Here is a 25,052-nt window from a genome sequence, read left to right on the forward strand (position 1 = left end):
GTACATATAATTTTCTTTTCATAAAGATATGACCCAGGTTTCCAAATTCTAAGAGTTTATCCTAGGAAGCAATCATATTTTTGCAAAGTTTTTAGCTAGATGCATATTGTCATATTATTTTAATAGCTAATAATGTTTTTGAAAACCTAAATATCCAACTATAGGAAGTTACCTAGAAAATTCAGACACAGTTGTATCTTGGAATACTATATGTCTAATTTAAATGAAATAGTGTAAAAATGTTAAACCATATGTAAATTATGATTATTTAAAACATAGTAAGCAAATACCCCAGTTTTAAGTCAGTATTAGTACAAGAGCTCGTATTTATTAAAAAAAGCATTCACATAAAAATATTTAGAATAATATATATCCCAAATTGTTGATCGTGAATATTGCTTACTTTGTAACAACAATATGATATGTATTTTTAATTGCATATGCAAAATGAAAAACAATAAGTTAAAAATATTACAATTTTTGCTTTCAAAAATTGAAGATTTCTTCCCACTAATGCTAACTCAATATCATCTGAATGGCTTAGAAAGCAGTGGTCCAGAAAACAAATGAAGAATAGTAGCCTCATGGCCAGTAGAATTTGCTAGCGTTAATTGCTTAGTCCTTATGAGTTATTTTGGCAAATGGAAGTTAACACATTCAGTTTAGTATTTTCAAACCAAGATTCTGACTCCCTAAATAACACATTTAGGACTTTCCCTCTGTTTAAGGTAAAATCATTGAAAAAACGCAGTGCAGCAACTATTAGCTTTCTCACCAGCAGAGACCCAAAACAAAATACCACGAATTTCGTAACTTGAAAGAATAGACATTTATTCTCATAGTTCAGGAGGCCAGAAGTCTGACATTAAGGTGTTGGTAGGTTCAGCTCCCTCTGTAGGCTCTGAGGGAGAACCCATCCCACAAGTCTTTCCTAACTGCTGGGGTTAACGGCAGTGCCTGGTCTTCCTTGGCTTGTAGGTGCATTGCTCTAATCTCTGCCTCCATCTTTTTATACTTTCCTCTCTGTGTTCTCTCCTCTTCCTTTTTTATTTGTTTTGTTTTTTTGAGACAGGGTTTTTCTCTCTTACCCAGGCTGGAGTACCGTGGCATGATCATAGTTTACTGCAGACTTGACCTTCTGGACTCAAGTGATCCTCCTGCCTCGGCCTACGGAGCAGCTGGGACTATAGGTGTGTTTCACCACACCCAGCTAATTTTTTAAATTTTTCGTAGAGACAAGGTCTTGCTTTGTTGCCCAGGCTGGTCTCAAACTCCTGGCCTCAAGTCATTCTCCCTCCACAGCCTCCCAAAGTGCTAGGATTATAGGCATAAGACACTGTGCCTGGCCTCTCTCCTCTTCCAATTAGGACATTAGAGATAGAGCCCACTTGAAATCCAGGATGACTTCATCTTGAGATCATCAACTAATTATAACTGTAAAGACCCTATTTCCAAATAAGGTCACATGCTGATCCTTCAGACATGCATGAATTCTAGGGGGATACCATTCAAACTACTATAGACTCCTTTTTTAATTTTTCCTCTCAAGGACAATCATTTTGAATTGTATCTTCTAATAAACTTTACTTACTCAAAAATAAATAATTCAGTTCTACATTTTCATTCATCTAAAATATGTGTGACAATTAGAACTTCTAATCAGCATGAGGTAACCCATCACCACTCTGGTTTATTATCATTCCAGCCAAAAGCAAAGTGAGATGAATTAATTAGTTATTAGGAACAGCTCACAAATGCCCATTTGCATCTTTATAGAGCTGTAAGAATTTGGATCCAAAATGTGTAGGCTTTATTCATATTGTTACATCTTGATTTCATGAGTTATAATAAAGCATTTAGGAATGCAAACAAAATATGAGCAGTTATATGTGCGACTATGCCTGAGATTTACTGCAAACGTGTGTGTGTATATATATATATATATGTGTGTGTATATATATATATATACGTGTATATGTACGTGTGTGTGTATATATATATATATATATATACTCTTTCTAAATTTGAACTAAAGCAATAAAAAGAGTTAATGAACAGCATCATATACTTAAAATTTTTTTGAATAGCTTTGGAAAATCCTTCCCTCCTCTCCCCTGCTCTGTGACTGGGCTACAGAAACACCTGTTGCATTGCTAGACATTATGGGAATATATGTCTTCAGTGCTACAAAACATTAAGGAACCAGGGAGCGCTACACACTTGTAGATTGGCTTTGGTTTAGACATGTCCCCAGGATATATCTAGCACTTACACACTTTGTTGCAAGCAGAAGTAATTGATTTTCCATATAAATCTACAGCACTGTAAAATGTAAAGGATTTGATCCTATGATTTTAATGCCTATAAGATACATGGATTAATTGATTTGGCTGTTTAAAAAATTGGAAATTTCAGAATGCTCCATTTGTATGTTATAAATATTCAGGTGTAGATATTCAAATTTTTTTTTACAATCTTCTATTTGTTAGGTGTTTTTTGTGTGTATGTGTTTTTTTAATGAGAATAATGAGACATCTGCAATAACAAAGTAATTCAGAGTTACAACAAGAATTGAAATCACTGCTATCAGGTTTATTGTGAGAACCCACGTCAACTAAATTTTAAAACATTTTTAATTTTTGACTGTTGTTCAGGGAAGGTTGTTTGAATTGAATTTAAGAGTTTTCTTGTGTTCCACTGTCAACATATAATAAACATCTTTATTATATAATAAACATCTTTATTATATAATAAACATCTTTATTATTATAAATAATAATAATAATAAAGATGCATTGATAGTTTATGGACTGAAAAATTGAAACAATAGCATAGCAATTTTATAACAGGGCTAACATTGGGGAAATTGTGTTGTTTGAATAATATGCCATCTCTTACTAGAAGGTCTAAAAATTAGAAATAGAACATAAGAATTACAAAGCTTGAGGACACTTAGCATTCAGGATAGAAACCTGCAGAGATAATCAACTTTCAACAACTGAATTTTTTACAGCTACGAAAAGCATTGCTACTTACACCGTACTACCTTTACAATAAAGGTATACTTAGAAGCATCTAGGACACACACACACACACACATTGAGATTGAAGTTTATGATCCTGACAAACATAGCAGGAAACACAGAATTCGTCTCATCCAAACTGGTTTGGTTTTATTTTATTTATTTATTTATTTATTTATTTATTTATTTATTTATTTATTTTTTGAGATGGAGTTTCACTCTTATTGCCCAGGCTGGAGTGCAATGGTGCAGTCTCGGCTCACTGCAACCTCCGCCTCCCAGGTTCAAGTGATTCTCCTGCCTCAGCCTCACCAGTAGCTGGGATTACAGGCATGCACCACCACACCCGGCTAATTTTTTGTATTTTTAGTAGAGACGAGGTTTCGCCATGTTGGCCGGGCTGGTCTCGAACTCCTGACCTCAGGTGATCCACTCTCCTTGGCCTCCCAAAGTGCTGAGATTGCAGGCGTGAGCCACCGCGCCCGGCCATACTGCTTATTTTACAGAAGAAATAACTGAGGTCTGGAGGGTGATATGGCTAAGGTCCTCCACTAGTTAAGGAGATGATCCCAGGTGAATTGTGTGTTGTCTAACTCCTCATTATGTGCTCCTTTCACTATGCATGTTGTCATCTTTAGTTCACTTTATTGTGAGTGACTAAGGCTGTTATATAACTTTGTAAAAGATAACTAACATTAAAAACAATGTTTAACATTTACAACAATAATAGCCATATTATTACTTACTGAACTCAAATCATTCACTATGCTAAAAGCTATATGTGTGTTTTCCATTTTAATCTTTATGACAGTTTTTATTTATGTATCCCCATTTTATGGATGAGGGCATGGAAGTAAACAAAGAGGCCTGGTTTTTCATGGTCAACCAGCTAATAAGTAACAGAATGAAAATTCAAACCTAATACTGCCTGAATAGAAAACCTATATTCTTACCTCTTAAACTGTAAATAATGTGTTTCTCACCGTAGGCAATGCATTCGTGATTGTATCAGTATTAAAAGGGATAGGAGAAAAACACAAGGATGGAAAAAGATGTCTATTGGACAATAAAACTTAAAGATTACCATACAGTGGGTAAGGCGCGGTGGCTCATGCCTGTAATCCCAGCACTTTGGGAGGCCGAGGCAGGCGGATCAGGAGGTCAAGAGATCGAGACCATCCTGTCTAACACGGTGAAACGCTGTCTCTGCTAAAAATACAAAAAGAAAAAAAAAAAAGAAAAAAGAAAAAAAAAATTAGCCTGGTGTGGTGGCGGGCGTCTGTAGTCCCGGCTACTCAGGAGGCTGAGGCAGGAGAATGGCATGAATCCGGGAGATGGAGCTTGCAGTGAGCCAAGATTGCACCACTGCACTCCAGCCTGGGCGACAGAGCCAAACTCTGTCTCAAAAAAAAAAAAAAAGAAAAGAAAAGAAAAAGAAAAAGATTACCATACAGCTACAGGAGCTGACTAACTCTAGAACAGATTAAATAAAAGCTTTCCTGGCCAAATTATTTAAATTTTTAAAAATATTCCTATTATCCCAGTTCAGGAACTAGATCTAAGATAACAGCTTTTCAAAATATACATACAAAAAAAAGCTTTTAATTGGCCGGGCGCGGTAACTTAAGCCTGAATCCCAGCATTTTGGGAGACCGAGGTGGGCAGATCAGGAGGTCAGGAGATCGAGAAACCCCATCTTTACTAAAAATACAAAAAATTAGCCGGGCGTCGTGGCAGGCGCCTGTAATCCCAGCTACTCGGGAGGCTGAGGCGGGAGAATGGCTTGAACCGGGGAGGCGGAGCTTGCAGTGAGCCGAGATTGTGCCACTGCACTCCAGCCTGGGCGACAGAGCAAGACTCTGTCTCAAAAAAAAAAAAAAAAAAGCTTTTAATTACAGACTGCCTTCTCTTTACTCCACCTCCAATGAAAGAGACAGAGGAAGGGAAAGGGAGGGGAGAGGAGGGAAGGGAAAGGGAGGGGAGGGGAGGGAAGGGAAAGGGAGGGGAGGGAAGGGAAGGGAAAGGGAGGGGAGGGAAGGGAGGAGGGAGGGAGGAGGGAGGGAGGAGGGAGGAAGGAAGGGAGGAAGAAAGGAAGGGAAGAAGGAGGAAAGGGAAGAAGGGAGGGAAGGGAAGAAGGAAGGGAGGGAAGGGAAGAGGAGGGAAGGAAAGAAGGAAGGGAAGGGAAGAAGGAGGGAAGGGAAGGGAGGAAAGGAAGGAAGGAAAAAGGAAGGAAGGGAGGGAAGGAAAGAAAGCAACATTGAAAGATCTTCTGATATCAGCTATCAGAGTTGGGGCCCCCAAAAGTTGCTTGGTGGTGGTTATTGTTGGTATAACTCTGGAAGATAACTCTTTTTTCTAATAGGGTATATTTATTTATTTATTATTGTTATTATTATTATTTTGAAGACAGAGTCTGTGGCCCAGGGTTGAGTGCAGTGGCACGATCTCGTCTCACTGCAACCTCCGCGTCTCGGGTACAAGTGATTCTCCCACCTCAGCCTCCTGAATAGCTGAAATTACAGACGTGCGTCACCACGTCAGGCTAATTTTTGTATTTTTAGTAGAAACGGAGTTTCACCATGTTGGCCAAGCTGGTCTGGAACTCCCGACCTCAAGTGATTCGCCTGCCTCGGCCTCCCAAAGTGCTGGGATTACAGGCTTGAGCCACCGCTCCCGGCCGCATTTCTAAGCAAGAGAACAAATTAACTCTTCTTGAGACTGAATTTTGGATATTATTGATTTCTTAGCTTGATCCACTGTCAAAAATAATAGAATCATCAATTTTAACCTCCCTACCTGCCTATTATTCAAGTCTGATGTAGTGATCATAGATAGATATTTCTTCCATGCCTGCATAGTGCTTTACATTTGTTGCTAATGTCTCTCTTGGGTTCTAGCATAGGGCATGTGGGCCTTTGAAGGTGCCCAGCAAGAGATAGAACAGAGTCAAGATTCTTTACCCAAGGATAGTCCAAGCTTTAACTAAAACACCATAATACATTAACTTAATTTCTCTGAGCCTTATTCATGTCTCTAAAATGGGACCAATCATGTATTCTGTGCCAAAATCGCAGGGTATTTGAAAAATCAAGAAAGTAACCTGGACATCACTGTACTAATGTCAGTTATCACTACATCTATGAAACGCTTGATTTTATAAATCACTTTTACAAGCAATTTTTCATTTGACCCTCACAAGAAACACTATAAAGTGGAAGCATGTATTATTACTTAATCATGTTAGATAGGAAATAGCTATTAAAAGAGCCTCCAGTACATCTAAAATTTTCCCAAACAAATCACAGGATAGAAGCAGGGCCACCTGAAACCTGGAATTCTAAAGGTAATGTCCAGACTGCTTCTCTGAAAAGCCAAAATTTCTGCTTCTGCTTCATGTCATGCACTTACTTGGGTATAAAAAAAGGATCACAAGTTAAATTTTCTTGATAAAGGTTTGATAAAAAAAGTTACTGAATTTAGAATCCAAAGTCTTGGATAAACATGTTTTATAGGAGAAACTTAATTTGTTTTTATCCCACTAGGATAAAACTAGTGCAGTCTATCTGTAAGTGATACTATGGTAAATCAGATTCAGTGCAACCTAAGGAAGAACTTTTCTAAAAAGCAAAACTTGAAAGTGAGTTATCTCCATTGGTGAATTTCTCATCCAACAAAAGTATTCCTGCTTTATTTACAGGGACACTTTGTTAGATATTCAGCATTATATGAGCCATTTGACTAGATATTACTTAAGATTTTCTTTAATAATGGGATTCTATACATATTTAAATTTTTTTTATACTTAACCTAGTTTTTTAGGTGTTTGTAGTTAGATTCCACAACCCAGCAAAGTTGAAGGTGTTTTAAAGATATAATATAATACTTCAAAGACATTTGGCAGGATTTTCAGAGTGACCTGAGGCACTAATCTCTACAGGATGCTAAAACTTCCCTGCAGATGTAATAGAAAGGAAGATATGAAGAGCTCCCCTACTGTATATGGTTGGAAGGGATACTCTGATAAATAGTATGGCCTGGCCAGGTGAGATCCCTTTGGGGAAATACTTACAATACACTAGATGGCCTCTAAACTGCTTTCTTTTTATTATTATTATAATTTAAGTTCTGGAATACATGTGCAGAAAGTACAGATTTGTTGCATAGGTATACACGTGCCATGGTGGTTTGCTGCACCCATTAACCCGTCATCTACATTAGGTATTTCTCCTAAAGCTATCCCTCCCCTAGCCCCACACTCCCTGACAGGACCTGGTGTATGATGTTCCCCTCTCTGTGACAATGTGTTCTCATTGTTCAACTCCCACTTATGAGTGAGAACATGTGGTGTTTGGTTTTCTCTTCTTGTGTTAGTTTGCTGAAAATGATGGTTTCCAGCTTCATCCATATCCCTGCAAAGGACATGAACCCATCCTTTTTACGGCTGCATAGTATTCCATGGTGTATATGTGCCACATTTTCTTTATGCAGTCTATCATTGATGGGCATTTGCATTGGTTCCAAGTCTTGGCTATTGTGAATAGTGCTGCAATAAACATACATGTGCATATGTCTTTATAGTAGAATGATTTATAATCCTTTGGGTATGTACCCAGTAATGGGATCGCTGGGTCAAATGGTATTTCTGATCCTAGATCCTTGAGGAATCGCCACACTGTCTTCCACAATGGTTGAACTAATTTACACTCCCACCAACAGTGTAAAAGCATTCCTATTTTTCCACATCCTCTCCAGCATCTGTTGTTTCCTGACTTTTTAATGATCACCATTCTAACTGACATGAGATGGTATCTCACTGTGGTTTTGATTAGCATTTCTCTAATGACCAGTGATGATGAGCTTTTTTTTCATATATTTTTTGGCCACATGAATGTCTTCTTTTGTAGTAGTATTGTCTGTTCATATCCATTGCCCACTTTTTGATGGGATTGTTTGTTTTTTTCTTGTAAATTTGTTTAAGTTCCTTGTAGATTCTGGATATTAGCCCTTTGTCAGATGGATAGATTAAAAAAATTTTTCTCCCATTCTGTAGGTTACCTGTTCACTCTGATAATACTTTCTTTTGCTGTGCAGAAGCTCTTTAGTTTAATTAGATCCCATTTGTCAATTTTGGCTTTTGTTGCCATTGCTTTTGGTGTTTTAGTCATGAAGTCTTTGGCCATGCCTATGTCCTAGGTTTTCTTCTAGGGTTTTTATGGTTTTAGGTCTTACATTTAAGTCTTTAATCCATCTTGAGTTAATTTTCATATAAGGTGTAAGGAAGGGGTCTAGTTTCAGTTTTTTGCATATGGCTAGCCAGTTTTCTCAACATCATTTATTAAATAGAGAATCCTTTCCCCATTGCTTGTTTTTCTCTAGTTTGTCAAAGATCAGATGATTGTAGATGTGTGGTGTTATTTTTGAGGCCTCTGTTCTGTTCCTTTGCTCTATATATCTGTTTTGGTACCAGTACCATGCTGTTTTGTTTACTGTAGCTTATAGTATAGATTGAAGTCAGGTAGGCTGATGCCTCCAGCTTCGTTGTTTCTGCTTAGGATTATCTTGGCTATGCAGGCTCTTTTTTGAATCCATATGAAATTTAAAGTAGTTTTTTTTTTCTAATTCTGTGAAGAAAGTCGATGGTAGCTTAACAGGAATAACATTGAATCTATAAATTACTTTTGGCAGTATGGTTATTTTCATGATATTGATTCTTCCTATCCATGAGCATGGAATGTTTTTCCATTTGTTTGTGTCCTTTCTTATTTCCTTGAGCAATGGTTTGTAGTTCTCCTTGAAGACGCCCTTCACAACCCTTGTAAGTTGTATTCCTAGGTATTTTATTCTCTTTGTAGCAATTGTGAATGGGAGTTCACTTATGGTTAGGCTATTATCGGTGTATAGGAATGCTTGTGATTTTTGCACATTGATTTTGTATCCTGAGACTTTGCTGACATTGCTTAACAGCTTAAGGAAATTTGGGGCTGAGATGATGGGGTTTTCTAAATATACAATTAGGTCATCTGCAAACAGAGACCATTTGACTTCCTTTCTTCCTATTTGAATACCCTTTATTTCTTTCTCTTGCCTGATTGCCCTGGCCAGAATTTCCAATACTATTTTGAATAGGGATTGTGAGAGAGGGCATCCTTGTCTTGTGCCGGCTTTCAAAGGGAATGCTTCCAGCTTTTGCCCATGCAGTATATTGGCTGTGTGTCTGTCATAAGTAGCTCATATTATTTTGAGATACGTTCCATCAATACCTAGTTTATTGAAAGTTTTTAGCATGAAGAGGTGTTGGATTTTATCAAAGGCCTTTTCTGCATCTATGGAGGTAATCATGTAGGTTTTGTCTTTGGGACAAAATATCTCAAAATATTGAGATAATCATGTGGTTCTGTTTATGTGATGGATTATGTTTATTGATTTGCATATGTTGTACCAGCCTTGCATCTCAGGGATGAAGACAACTTGATTATGGTGGATAAGCTTTTTGATATACTGCTGGATTCGGTTTGTCAGTATTTTATTGAGGATTTTCACATTGATGTTCATCAGGGATATTGGCTTGAAATTTACTTTTTTTGTTGTGTCTCTGTCAGGTTTCGGTATCAGGATGATGCTGGCCTCATAAAATGAGTTAGAGAGGAGTCCCTCTTTTTCTGTTGTTTGGAATGGTTTCAGAAGGAATGGTGCCAGCTCATCGTTTTACCTGTGGTAGAATTCGGCTATAAATCCATCTGGTCCCAGGCTTTTTTTGGTTGGTAGGCTATTTCTGCATCAATTTCAGAACTTGCTATTGGTCTATTCAGGGATTCGACTTCTTCCTGGTTTAGTCATGCAGCAGGCGGGGGGCATACGTGTCCAGGAACTTATCCATTTCTTCTAGATTTTCTAGTTTATTTGCGTAGAGGTGTTTATAGTATTCTCTGATGGTAGTTTGTATTTCTGTGGGATCAGTGGTGATCTCCCGTGTATCATCTTTTATTGTGTCTATTTGATTATTCTCTCTTTTCTTCATTTGTCTGGCTAGTGGTCTATTTTGTTAATCTTTTCAAACAACCACCTCCTGGATTCATTGATTTTTTTGAAGGGTTGTTCGTGTCTCTATCTCCTTCATTTCTGCTCTGATCTTAGTTATTTCTTGTCTTCTGCTAGCTTTTGAATTTGTTTACTCTTGCTTCTCTAGTTCTTTTCATTGTGATATTAGGGTGTCGATTTGAGATCTTTCCTGCTTTCTCCTGTGGGTATTTAGTGCTATAAATTTCCCTCCAAACACTGCTTTAGCTGGGTCCCAGAGATTGTAGTATGTTGTGTCTTTGTTCTCATGGGTTTCAAAGAACTTATTAATATCTGCCTTAATTTCTTTATTTACCCAGTAGGGATTCAGGAGCAGGTTGTTCAGTTTCCATGTAGTTGTGTGGTTTTGAGTGAGTTTCTTAATCCTCAGTTCTAATTTGATTGCACTGTGGTCTAAGAGACTATTTGTTATGATTTTCATTCTTTTGCATTTCCTGAGGAGTTTTTTACCTCCAATTATGTGGTCAATTTTAGAATAAGTGCGATGTGGTGCTAAGAAGAATGTATATTCTGTTGATTTGGGGTGGAGAGTTCTGTAGATGTCTGTTAGGTCCTCTTGGTCCAGAGCCGAGTTCAAGTCCTGAATAGCCTTCTTACTTTTCTGTCTCATTGATCTGTCTAATATTGACAGTGGGGTGTTAAAGTCTCCCACTATTATTGAGTGGGAGTCGAAGTCTCTTTGTAGGTCCCTAAGAACTTGCTTTATGAATCTGGGTGCTCCTGTATTGGGTGCATATACATTTAGGATAGTTAGCTCTTCTTGTTTCATTGATCACTCTACCATTATATAATGCCCTTCTTCGTTGGGTTTTTTGTGTGTGTGTGTGATCTTTGAGAAAAGCAACCCCAAGATACATAATGGTCAGATTCACCAAGGTTGAAATGAAAGAAAAGATGTTAAGGGCAGCCAGAGAGAAAGGTCAAGTTATCCACAAAGGGAAGCCCATCAGACTAATAGCAGATCTCTCTGCAGAAACACTGCAAGTGCGATAATAGTGGGGGCCAATATTCAGCATTCTTAAGGAAAAGAATTGGCAACCCAGAATTTCATATCCGGCCAAACTAAGTTTCATAAGTAAAGAAGAAATAAAAGCCTTTACAAACAAGCAAATGCTGAGAGATTTTGTCACCACCAGGCCTGCCTTACAAGAGCTCCTGAAGGAAGCACTAAATATGGAAAGGAAAAACTGGTACTAGCCACTGCAAAAACATACCGAATTGTAAAGACCATTGACACCATGAAGAAACTGCATCAACTAATGGGCAAAATAACCAGCTAGCATCATAATGACAGGATCAAATTCACACATAATAATATTAACCTTTAATGTAAATAGGCTAAATTCCCCAATTAAAATATACAGACTGGCAAATTGGATAAAGAGTCAAGACCCATTGATGTGCTATATTCAGGAGACCCATCTCACTTGCAGAGACACACATAGGCTCAAAATAAAGGGCTGGAGGAATATTTACCAAGAAAATGGAAGGAAAGAAGAAAAAAAAGCAGGGGTTGCAATCCTAATCTCTGATAAAACAGAATTTAAAGCCACAAAGATCTAAATTGCTTTCTAATGATAACTTCAAGTTGTTAGCAGACTTTGTTTTACTTAAAACAGGTATATCAGTCAGATTTCCACCAGAGAAAGAAAGAGCCAGCAGGAAATACATACTAAGAAAAGTATTGCAAGGAATTGGTTTAAGTGGTTATGATGGCTGGCCAGGCAATTCAAAAATCACTGGGCAGGCCATTAAGAGGGGCAGGCTGGAGCTCTCAAGCTAAGTCCACAGCCATGGCAGGGCAGAAGTTCTGCCTCAGGGCAGCCTTAGTTCTGCACTTAAGGTCTTTTATCTGACTGAATCTGGGCCATCCAAATAGACTACGGCAATGTCTCTTAGTTAAAGTCAACTACATATGGACTTTAGTCCCATCGACAAAATACCTTCACAGTAATACCTCAGTTAGTGTTGGATTGAATAACTGGGTGCTGTAGCCTACCTAAGTTGATACATATAACTGACCATCACAGAGGATATTTCAAATCAATCACTGGAGACAGTATTGACATGATTGTTTATTCATTTTAAAGAAAAATGAAGTTAAACTTCTACATAACACAAGAGTACTTTTTTTTTTTTTTTTTGAGATGGAGTCTCGCTCTGTCGCCCAGGCTGGAGTGCAGTGGCATGGTCTCTGCTCACTGCAAGCTCTGCCTCCCGGGTCCATGCCATTCTCCTGCCTCAGCCTCCCGAGTAGCTGGGACCACAGGCGGCCACCACCACTCCCAGCTAATTTTTTGTATCTTTAGTAGAGACGGGGTTTCACCGTGTTAGCCAGGATGGTCTCGATCTCCTGACCTTGTGATCCGCCCGCCTCGGCCTCCCAAAGTGCTGGGATTACAGGCATGAGCCACCGCGCCTGGCCAAGAGTACATTTTTGATGGATTAGAACTTTATTTTAAATAAGAGCATTATGAAAGTCATAAGCTGTTATGAGTAGGTAACCATTTCTTCTCAGATTTCTCTCCCTATTAATTTTTTAATTTCCCAGAAAATCTCTGTAACCCCTCTGCCTCTGTAATCAACAACAGTGCCTATGAAATGGTGAAAAAGATGAACAAAGTTAGATCAATACCATGTTAACAAATCAAAGTGAGCATGAGCCTACTTAAGGAATGACAAAGGCCTTATGTTGGAAGCATCTCTTTGCCATCTTGTTGATGTGGTTGAATGCTGTATATTAACCTAATGTTTTCTTTATGTTAAGTTTTAGTTTTAGTGGATTTTTCAAGTATTGTTTTGTGTGTGCATCTTCCCTGCTTCAGGTACTATTGTGGGCCCTATGAATATGCAATTAAAACCTGAATAATATTAATAACAAAGAGCACCAATGACAGTCTCAATATATGTCTTCATGGAGCTTCTAGTCTATTTTATAAAATTAGAAGCTTCTTTAGAGGACAGAAATTTGTGTTACAGATATCATTATGTAGGTGAATTTATCAAATGGTCTAATAGTACCGTCTATTGAAGGCAACTGCTTGTTCCTTGACAATAACTAATCCTTTCTAACCATTATTTAAAATACCATCTCCTATTAGTAGTAAGTTTGAATTCCCCTTACTACTAAGTATTCATCTTACTATGCAAAAAATCTTCAAATATGTAATTTTGTACATGAGCGTAATTTCTTTTATTATGCATTTTTTCTTGACACCAAATATTTGCACTATTTCAGATGAATGGGGGATAACAGTTACATTTTTATCTTTATCAGCGTTGTTTAATTCCTTGAGGTTTAAGGACTTGATCATTTAGTCTGAGTCTCAAAAATGTCCTATGGTCTTTTCACAAATATCATTTGTTTTACAACAATTTATTATGTTAATGAGCTACTTTCAGCTTTTTGTAAGAGGAAAGTCACTTACATCAAAAATTTTCATGTATCAGATAAATGATCCATGTGGTCTCTCTAGTTTACCTATGTTCTCTGTGTGTTTTGAAATAAGCCCTAATGTGATCATTGTGCACAATATTATGCCAAAATCATCATAGGGATTGATTTTCTATATCTCTTGTGTGGAAGCTAATGCAAAACAAAATATTCTTGAAAGATGGTTTTAAGAGACAAAAGCCCTAATATTTTCTTCTGAAGTGCATTGTCTTTGGATTCTTGATTTTTGGCCTAAAGAAAACATAATCACAGACCTTGAATGAATGATGGAGACATAAATTTTTAGATTGACTGTTCTTGATTTATAGACATGGATCTTCTGAACAGTAAGGAAAAATGATCCATGTAATTTTTGATTATTTCTTCATCATTTATATTTTATATTCTGCATCTGCCCTGAGGCTATTTACATGGACACATTTTTATAAACTGGAAAAAAGCTCATAAGAATGTATAAAAATTAATCTGATTTCTTGCTGTGATACTTCTACCCTTTTAGTCAAAATAATCATTACCACAACAGTCAAAAACAATGTAAAGCATGTCCACTATTGTTACAATTTTGCTGAAGCTTTTGGAAACCCAGGTAGGAATACTTGGTGCATAGTAACTTTCTTCCCCACTGTGGAAAATTCTTTCATAGGACTGGAGAAAGGAAGTCAGTACAGTTTCCAGGTGTCAGCCATGACAGTCAATGGTACTGGACCACCTTCCAACTGGTATACTGCAGAGACTCCAGAGAATGATCTAGATGGTAAGACTTTTTCCCAGTTACTATCACTCTAATTATCTTCTTGTTATCTCAGCTTCAAAAGGTCCCTTAAAAAAGGAATGAACTCCAACTTTGGGGACGTTGATTCTTACTATACGTTCACATGCAAAACACAACAGGGAAACATTAGTGAATACATAGTCTTCAACAATGCCATGTAAATAATGCTAGACCATGAATGACATAGCATTGATTATGCAATAATCATGGTCCTCAAAACAAGTTACTTGTTTTCAAGATCATCTGAAATAAGATATTTTCTATTTATTTTATTTTGAATAATTGACCTTAACCATTTCGTTCACAAGAATTAGTGTAATTTATAATAGTAATCATGAACTATAACTATATAATATAGCTTCTCTTGCTTTTTTATGAGGCTTTTGAAAAACATCTATATGTATTTTTTTACTTGCTTATATTATCATTACCTTTTCTTGATATAAAAGACAACTTACTTTATTTGCTTAGCTGATAGTTGTCCTGAAACATTTATCAGTAGGATATTAGGATTCATATAAGATTTATATATTAATAAATTAAATATAAGCATAATCTTCAAAATTAGCAAATGAGAAATTGCTCTGGAAATAAAAACATAATGACTAAATTTTTAAAATAAAATTTAAAATGAATGGGTAATGAAGTGACAGAATAAAACATTAAATAATAAAGCAGAAATATATAGAATTAGAGTTAGAAATTTAAAAGGTAAGAATTGATAAAAATGAGAGGTCCTTGGAAAAGAAGTAAGATATGATAAGTATTCTTAAATCTAGGTAATCAAAACTAGTGTCAATTAAAGGTAGATGTAAAGATAAACTTGTATGTATTGAAAATGTGACAGCACAAGATAATTGCCTATTATATCTAACAATGAAATTCTCTTACTCCTTAACTGATACATCTGAAATTATTCCAGTAAAAATTGAGAGTAAAAACTCTGTATTCCTTTCTTTTCCCTTCCATTTTTTAATCTCTTTCCATGTCTTCCTCACTTTAACTCTTTCCCTAGTTATTTTATTACTCTTTCTCATGTCATCCTTCCTCTTTCTTGAACTCCTCCATCTCATTCTCTTTCTCCTTTGTCTTCCTCTTTTTCTCTTTTTGAATACCTCACTATCATTCATGATTTTTCTATAGCCACAAATTTGGTTTTACTAAAATAATTAAGGTAGCATTAAGCAATCAACAGTTGATATTTCCATAATAATCTTAATCTCTGCCATGTGACTGCATATTAATTCAAAGAATGTTTATAGAAATCTTGCTAAGCATCAGGCACCATGCTGAGCTTTGGTACAATAATAACTAAGAAGCACTTGGTTCTTTTCTCATGGAGCTTGGAGAATAGCAAAGAAAGACAGACATTTTAGGTGAAGTATAGGAAGTTGCTGTTATAGATAAAACCTGATTGGGTACTTGAAAACTACAGTTCAACTTAGAATGGGTGGATGGATGGATGGATGGATGGTGGTTGGTTGGTTGGATGGTTGGATGGTTGGAAGGTTGGAAGGTTGGATAGATGGATGGATGGATAAACCAGCAGGCAAACAGACAGACTTGCATTTAAATTGAGACCTGAAGGATGAATAAGAATTAGGTATGCAAAAATACATTGGCGATTGAGGGGAAGGAATAGTGAGTAAGGTAAATGTGGTTTTTAAAGTCAAGACAATGATGCTGTTTGGGGACTGAAAAAGGCCATCAAGAATGAAACACAGAGTTGGCATATGATGAGGTTTGTAAGATAAGCAGGTTCCAAATCTGATAAGACAAAGTTAAGAATTTTAAACGTTGTCTAAGGATGTCTAAGTCAATAACTTACTTTGTTTTAAGCAAGTCATCAAAGGTTGATTTAAAAAATAGTGAATTAATTAGAATTGCATTTTGTAGAGATTACTCTGGCTGAAACCTGCACACACAAAAAAGTATTCTAAGTAGGCAAACCCAGGCAATGACTTTAAGACAACCCTAGAGGTGATATAGGAGTTTAAAAAAAGTAACTTGAGGCTTAGAGATATTATTTAACTTGTCTTAGGTTATATAATTGAAAAGTTGTGGAGCTAGAAAAAGTCACATTTCACAGAGTTCATACCCATCACTAATAGCTTAGAAAACTTTCATTCATGTGTTTATTCGACTTACATTTCTTCTTAAAGGTCTATATATGCAAGATATTACCTTAGGTACTAGAGATAAAACAATAAATAAAGTCTATACACCCAAGGAGTATAAGTTGTATTCAGATGGAGGTAGATAGTGATAGGTGCTCTGAAGAAAAAGAAGCATGGTAGAGGGGATAGCAAAGATTAGAAACTACTGCTTTATATAAGGAACTGAGAAAATCTTTCTGTTTAGATGAAACATGAACCCAGACTTTAAGGAAGTGAAGGGGAAGCCATGCGAATAGGTCAGACTAGAGCCCTTCAAGTAGAAGAAAAAGCAAGAACAGTCATCCTGAATAGAGCCTAATTGGTGATTGCCATATATATATGGCAAGAAGGATGCCAAAGTCATGAGGTTATAATTTGTCTTATGTAAAAAAATAAAAGAGTGGTCACAATAAACTATATAAATAGTTATTTTTTTCTATTTTAACTTATTTACCTAAGAATTAAGCTTCAAATTTTATAGATTTATGTTTTATCCTTTCATCTACCCTCATGAAGTATACATTATTAGCCTTATTTTATGGGAGACTAAGTTAAGCTATGAAAATTTAACTAACTTAATCAAGTAGTCAGCTAGCAACTGTGGAGCTCAAAATTAGGTTTTGAGGCCAAGGCAGGTGGATCACTTGAGGTCAGGAGTTCAAGACCAGCCTGGCCAACATGGTGAAACCCCGTCTCTACTAAAAATACAAGAATTAGCTGGGTGTGGTGGTGCATACCTGTAATCCCTGCTACTCAGGAGGCTGAGGCAGAAGAATTGCTTGAACCCGGGAGGCAGAGGTAGCAGTGAGCCGTTTGAGCCGAGATTGTGCCACTGCACTCCAGCCTGGGAGACAGAGCAAGCAAGACTCCATCTCAAAAAAAAAAAAAAAAAGGTTTTATGCATTGAGGTCCAGTGTAGGTGATCAGAGAAAAGCCTCCACTAATCCTGTAGAAATGACTTGATGACCATAAACACAGTGATTCAAGGCAAACAAACGATTCTAAGAAGTGAGATCACATTATTTACCCAAACCTAAGGGGTTATATCTCTTACTGGAAGGAGAGAAAATAAATGAAGCAGAGGTGCTGAAGGTCTTACAAAATATCCAGAATGAAACAGACGCTCTACTTGACTTATGTGCTCTTTTTCCTGACTCTGAATGAGTCACAACTTAAGTAGAACCAAAATATAAAGTCACCACTTATTAGAAGACACAAAAGTTTTCATTGAACTCCATGTTTTTCATATCAATGCAGTCTAACTGTAATCCAATTTATGCATCTATTTCAATCAAGAATCTCTATGCCATGCTCATGAGAGTCTTAATAAATGCTTTTAATTGGATTTGTTTGAACTTTTCTATGCTCTTGGCTTAATAATGGCCCTCTTGTACATGCAACATTCCTTCTTTTTCTTTGGGTATGGTTGTAGTTATTATGAAATATGGTTTAAGAATTTACAGTGTGCTGAATCATGGGGAGTACAAACATGAAAACAGCAAGAACAGCTCTATTGAGAACCAGACAGATAATGGCTGCAATGATTAGAAAAGATTTCATAAAAACACGTAGAACTTGAACTACAAACTTCAGAGAAAGGGGCTTCTGACAGCTAGGATTGTAGGGAAGTGTGTGTAGGACAGCATAGAAGACATTTTTCAAGGAAATATTGCCTTGAGAAAATGATTTCTGCCACTATTAATTCAAAATGCATCCTCACTCATCCAACTGTTACTCCCTTTCCAGTCAATTGTCAAAACATATTTCCACACAAATATCAACTTTTTTCTCATTCTCTTATGTTTTCTTATGGATGAGAATTGCAAAGACAGTCTTATCCTTTCCTGTAATATACACATTAGCAATCTGAAAAAGATAAATAAAAAATTAATAGAAGAAAGACAGTAGAATTGATACTTCTTGCACAAAATGCTGTTACACGTTATGATTTGAGATTGTTCACATTTAGACATAATGAAAACTAAAAGCCATTTCAGAGCATTTAACTGCATAAATATGTGGGATGTGTATGTTTTACTTGCTGTAAAAAATTGATAATACCAAAGGCCTTCTCAATTTATTGATCCATGATCACTTTCAACTGTGACACTTCCTCAAAGTGATTTTGGTTTCCTTTCTTTCCTTCTGGTTTTCTTCTTTTGATTGCACCATTCATATATTAAAAAGTGTAACCCTTGATGGAAATTAATATTTGAAGGAATGAACAAGATCAATAGTGGTCACTGGTAGGTACAAAAGAACATTCAACCTGCTAGTTTGCTCTGTTTTTAAAAAGATTTCCTTAAATATTCATCTCATTTTAATGTATTTGTGTAAATGTTTAAATCATAAAATAAGGTATAAATGACTTGCACCAAAAGTTTCTTGGCTAATGTTGGAAAGCTTTGGGTCCTAAATTTTGAGTCCTAACACTCTGAAGTGAGAAATTTCCATATAGAATTGCTTTGATCTCCCAAAAATTAAGGATAAGGAGAAAAAGCAATCATTTTAAACCACATGAAATGGGAGGCATTCTTTGCTGTAGCTGAAGATATCTGTGTTAGAAGGTAACTGCATCATTAGGCCTCTCTGGATGCATTATGTTGTATAACTTACCCCCCTGCTTCAGAGCCTGATGGTGATCGCCAAGAGAATGATCTACTCATTACTGCATAACTCTGAGCCCTGCAAGTCAGCTAAACAGAAACAGTGCTATTTGCAGATTGTTAAAGGAAACCCCTGCCTCCTGTGACTTCTGTAGTTCCTCTTGCCTTCTCAACTTGGCTTAAGCATTGTGAAGATAACTGTAGCTTGGAGAAATACCCCAAGTCCTCTTGGATTGCCCTTTTAATTAGATGTTTTGTTAAAGTAATTATAAAACCAAACCACATTGTTTGTTCAGCGTTCCCTGGAAAGCACGTTGCTATTACTGACAGCTGGGAAGTTTTAAAATATTTATTTTGTGCCTCAAAATTTCAGCTTAAAAAAAAAGCAAACCAAGATCACTAGAATTCCCCAGGGTTTTCATGTAAATGTCTTGCATAAAGAAATGAGAGAATTTGTGATAGAGTTCAACAAAGTATCCTTCAAGAAACTGAGCTTGGAAATTTGTTTATGATACTTTTGTTTTTGGAGTGAAGAGGTGAAAATTGCTATACACTATCAATAATCATGTGATTTAAAATCGACTCTCTACCCTGTAGTGGAGGAGTTTAGCTATCAAAAGTCGGCAGTGCAGACTTAAGAAAGTGCAACAGTGATGCAGCAAGAAAATGGGAACCTAGGAGCTGGCCCTAATTTCTTGCCCCCAGGAAATAGGTAATTAGCCTTATTAACCCAAACTGGTAATAAATGGGTTCGCTGCAAATTCATTTCATTTAAGAATTGGGCTAAGGAGTGCGATTTACACCAGTGAGCAAAAGAATGTGTTCTTCTGGTGATTTCACTTGATGCTAGTATGGGATTTGGTGTGCACAGAGGAGTGAAGGTGGCGTGTCATAGAATAGATTTTCTTTCTTGTACTTTTGATAGGGACCATTTATGATATTCGGCGATTTATGATACGCTATGATTTATGATAATTGACAGATAGGCTTGGGGAATTTGATGGACCAGTGGTACAGTAGCTATTCCACTGTGAAATTTAAGACTCAGCCCCTTATTACCATTCAAGTGGATTTCATCTTACACATAAGGAGCATAGCAGGCAAAGCAAAAACTGATTTTTAAAAGCAATGTAGTATCTGTTTCAGTTCCGGTGCAAGTGATTGTTCAGAATCTCAAAGTTCCACTGTACAAAGGATGGCACGGGTTGCTTTGACTTAGATAAATGTTCAGTGAAGTTGCAAGTATTTTACTTGGTTATAACAAACTTTAATGTGCCCATGGAATGTCTGATCCTTCTATGAGTTGCTTGACTTTTTTCTAAGTACCATGTAAAGGATCAGGTGGGTTTTGCAGTCTTAATGACTTGGTTTGGATCCAGCTCCATTTACCCTACATTCTTGGGCAAATAACTTTCCCATGCCTGGGTTTTTCTCATGTGTAAAGAGGGCATAACAACAGTATCCATCACAGTGGGTTTTTGTGAGAATTAACTATGATAATGGCAACAAAGTGCTCAACAGTGTGTTGTTCTTTCTGATTTTTCTGGTTTTGATACATAAGTAGATCTCAGACTTTGACTGTTGTGTTGTTGTTGTTGTTGTTGCTGCTGCTGTTTTAGACAGAATCTGGCTCTGTCACCAAGGCTGGAGTGCAATGGTGTGATCTCGGCTCACTGCAACTTTCACCTCTCGGGTTCAAGTGATTCTCCTGCCTCAGCCTCCCGAGTAGCTGTGATTACAGGCATCCAACACCATGCTTGGCTAATTTTTGTATTTTTAGTAGAGACAGGGTTTCACCATGTTGGCCAGGCTGGTCTTGAACTCCTGACCTCAGGTGATCTGCCTGCCTCTTGAACTCCTGACCTCAGGTGATCTGCCTGCCTCGGCCTCCCAGAGTGCTGAGATTACAGGCATGAGCCACTGCACCTGGCCATGACTGCAGTTCTTTCTGACAGTAATATGAAATACTCAGACCATTGGTTTTATGAAACTTCTCCTTGTTCATGATGGTAAAGCTTTGTTGTCTACATTTAGGGAACAGATGTATCCATTTCTGTTACAAAAGGAGAGTGAATATTCAGTCCATCTTAAAAGCCCATCGTCTAATTAAGGTATAATTTAATGGGGCATCATATAATTATAGCAATAGATTGAAGAGGGCATTTTGTGGAATTAGGCAGTTTTAAAAAAAATTATTATAGGAATATAAGCAAGCTTTCAAAATTGTATTGTTTTTGCAAAAAACTAAAACATTATGCCAAATGGTAAAATACTAAACACATTTGTTTTAAGATCCAAACAAGCTTAAAAACTTCCTACAATTTCTGTTATTAAAGAAGATAGAGTTTTTGGCAAGAAAAACATACTTTAAAAATTCATAACATTTTATTACAAAAGGAAAGAAATCTTATTATTATAAATGGTGTTATTGTATATTTGAATATTGCAAGAAACTGCACTAAAAACCTATTAGAGCTAATAAGAGAATTTAATAAGGTTGTATGTTTCAAAAACATAGCTTTTCTTTATAGTAGCAATAATTAGTTTAAATATTGAAAAGAAAGGCATTTATAAAGCAACCTAAAATATAATATTTAGGACTAAATTTAACAAGATGTAAACAAATGTATATCATAAAAAATACAACATTTTACTAAAATCTATAAAAGACATGAGTAAATAGCAAGTTACATATGTTCCTGGATGAAAAAACTGATCATTATTACATTAGTTATTTCCAAATCAATGAATAATTTTAGACAATTCTAATCAGAGTAAATTTTAAATGATTAAGGATTTTCTGGGGTGGAAAAAGAAATTTATATGGAAGAATAAATGTAAAAGAATCCCAAGAAATTTTGGAAAAGGATAATAAAAACGTTTACTATAAAGCCTGATTTAAAATCAGCATAGTACTATCTGGCATTGGAATGGACAGATAAATGTAACAGAACATAGAAACAGCCCCTATCTAGGTATATTTGAGAAATAAATATAAAAATAAAGCTGGCTTCTCAAGCTGCAGATTAGTTACTAAATAGTGTGAAACTATTGCCAGTACTTTTAGCAGAACAGAAAATGTTTTTCTTCTCTTACATCAAACTAGTTGACAGTGGTTGATTCTGGTGATGGAACTGAAGGCAAAGGAGGGTAAAGTCATCACATCTTACATAATTCAAAACTGGAAAGGCCCCAGGTGGCTGTAAGGATTTTGTCATCATTTTTTCTTCATGTATTTTTAAATATAACAAAGATGGGTGACTCAACCACAAGTCTTTTATACAATTGGAGGTTTTGAGCTGATCTTTCAAAGTATCATTTCCCTTAAGACTGATTGTATTCTTCACTTTGTGACTAGTACCAATAATCACTTGTTATCCAAGCCAAAAGCCTCCCTATCACCCTCAACTCCATTTCACTCCCTGTCAATATCCATTCAATCACCAAGATCTGTAATTTCTACCTTCAGAATAGATTTGGAATCCATCCTCCCTTCTCCACACCCACCACCACACTTTATGTCAGGCTCACATCATTTGTCACCTGAAAGTAGCCTCAGGTTTGCCATTTTTCTGGATACCTGTTTGCTCTCCCTCCTCTCTAGACCCCATAGTGTTGTCAGAGTGATTTTTTCAGAACCAGATCTGACGATGTCAATTCGCTGCTCAGATTCTTCTCCATGTGGTCCTTCCCTCAGCCTCAAGTGTGACATCCCATCCTGCCTGCCTACCTGCACTGCCCTCCAGGTGCACTTCCTCAGCTGCATCCTGGATCAAGCCTTTGGACTTAGCAAGCTCTTTACCCAAGTGTATTTTCACATATATTTCACACCTGCTTGTCCTTTAAAACTCACTAGATATTTTACTTCTAGGAAGCTTTCTCTTATCTGAGTTTCACTCAGATGTCTTTTCTCTAAACACATTTTGACACTCTTCTCAATAGACTTGAAACAAAGACCATGCTTTGTCTTGAACTTCTCAATATTTCACACAGTGCCTGCTACATAGTACTCAATAATAAGTGGATGGGTGAATGTAAAATATTCATAGCTGGGTATTTGTGTGAAATGTGTAACACTTACATAGTTTGATTCTTCACTGATTTTCATCCTTACATACGAACTCTAATTTCAGATAAATGAGCTAGAAACATCCATTGCTCTCTGCTGTATTTTTTCATAAATGTAGAATGCATCCCATTTTGCTTATGTACAATATGAAAATGAAAACCCTAGCTTTCTAGAAGACAGCTTGGCATAAGATTTTAAAGTTACAATGGTGTTTTTGTTTGTTTGTTCTGAGACAAACCAATAGGTCTGTAGTTTTGAGAGCATACGGTTTGAATCCACTTCAAGGAAAATGAGCCTAAAGAATTCATTTAGCATACCACTTGGCAAGGATTAAGATCTCTGCCTCCCCATACAGAATAAGGTTTACGGTTTGAATGGCCATGGAGATTATTCAGTGTAAGGTAGCTGATCAAATGCTTCATGGTAGAATGATACAAAGTTCTAGTGAGGTTTTGCAATAGTTGAAGCTGGTATCCTTAAACTCTAAAGTGAGAGAACAATCCCCAGATATTGAAGGGCTGGTGTCTGCAGCTGCTCCTTGAAAGCCACGTCAAGAGTATTTGCTCTAACAGTCAGGATTAGGTTATCTCAGTATTTCAAGAAGTTGGCAGTTTTTAAATAAAACCAAACTTCATTGTATTTTCTCTGTATTGTGTTGGACATGCCAACCTGCTACCCTAAATATGTATCTTAACTCCCTGGTGATTCTTGCCAAATCAAGAACTTGATAGACAGAGACCACGCTTGTCTAATTTTTGGGCCAAAAAAGGGCTGACTCCTATCTGTAATCTGGAATTGGGATTCTGCAGCTTTGCTGAGCAAGAGAAAATCAAGGAAGGGAAGAATCTTGATGGTTTTGTTAGGATAAACCTTGGGCATGGCATTGAGGGTCTCTTCCCTAAAAAATACTTTACATTTTTCCCTCTTTTCCTTTTGAGTTATAATCAATGTGAGGCAAAGGCAAGTGTACAAAGGTGCAGAGAGGATGTGGATTCTGGTGAATTATTTTAGCATCTACGTTTGTTTTCACTAGGAGTAAGCGTGTTGATATTGGGAACTGGAGGACATGGGAGAAGATTCTCCATCCTTAGATCTACCAGTTTAATTGGCTTAGATTTAGGAGACACATATTTTCAGAATTACAATTCATTGTTGTGGTTTTCAAGAAGTAAAGCTGTCAAAACTCCCTTTTAAGAGTGTTGGCTAGGTATTCATCGACTCCTGTTAGACTTCTACATTCTTTTTCTATCTAGGCAAAAAAAACAAGCTAAAAATAAAGTAAAATATGAAATAATAAGATTAGGTTGACACAAAACTATTAAGATGAATAGAAAACACATATTAAAAGTAAACAAAAAGACAAAATGCAGTTAAAAATTACAAAACAATGTTGAACTGTAAAAACTTGTGGTAGTAACAAAATTTGTAGAATAGCTAAGAGTACAAACTATATGTGAAATGCTACATGAGCAAAAATTTGTTAAATTGATGAGTATGACACATGCATAATAGGTCTCCATAAAGTTTAGTCATTATTAGGAACAAGAATAAAACCTATATGGTTTAAAAATTTTTAATGATACAAATCAATAAGTAAATATTAGTAGGAATAACTGATTTTCCATTCATGGAGGGGAAAATGTTAATGTTCATTATTAAAATTAATAATGAGAGATTGGGGGAGGGCTTGACTATAAAGGGGCAGCCTAAGGAAATTTTGGCGGTGATGGGATTTTTCTGTATTATGGCAGGAGTGGTAGATACCAAAATTTTACCCATTTATCAAAACCCATAGAGCTATGTACCACTAAGTAAATGTTGCTGCATATATATTTTTAAAATAAATTAAAAATGAATATTCCCAGCCTGGGCAACACAGGGAGACCCCATTTCTA

The 25,052-nt window shown here is 36.4% G+C and overlaps 1 protein-coding gene across 19 annotated transcripts in view; it reads left to right on the forward strand.

Moving 5' to 3' along the window:
* DCC (DCC netrin 1 receptor) overlaps positions 1-25,052 on the forward strand; it is a 1,196,048-nt gene that overhangs the window by 968,816 nt on the left and 202,180 nt on the right. For all 19 annotated transcript variants that reach the window (XM_512137.8, XM_063795721.1, XM_063795722.1 and 16 more), the window contains exon 14: positions 14,198-14,308. In XM_512137.8, coding sequence (XP_512137.2) covers positions 14,198-14,308 — 111 coding nt within the window. The remainder of the gene's footprint in view (positions 1-14,197; positions 14,309-25,052) is intronic.

The sequence above is a fragment of the Pan troglodytes genome, chromosome 17 (genome assembly GCF_028858775.2).
Source record: "Pan troglodytes isolate AG18354 chromosome 17, NHGRI_mPanTro3-v2.0_pri, whole genome shotgun sequence".
NCBI lineage: Eukaryota > Metazoa > Chordata > Mammalia > Primates > Hominidae > Pan > Pan troglodytes.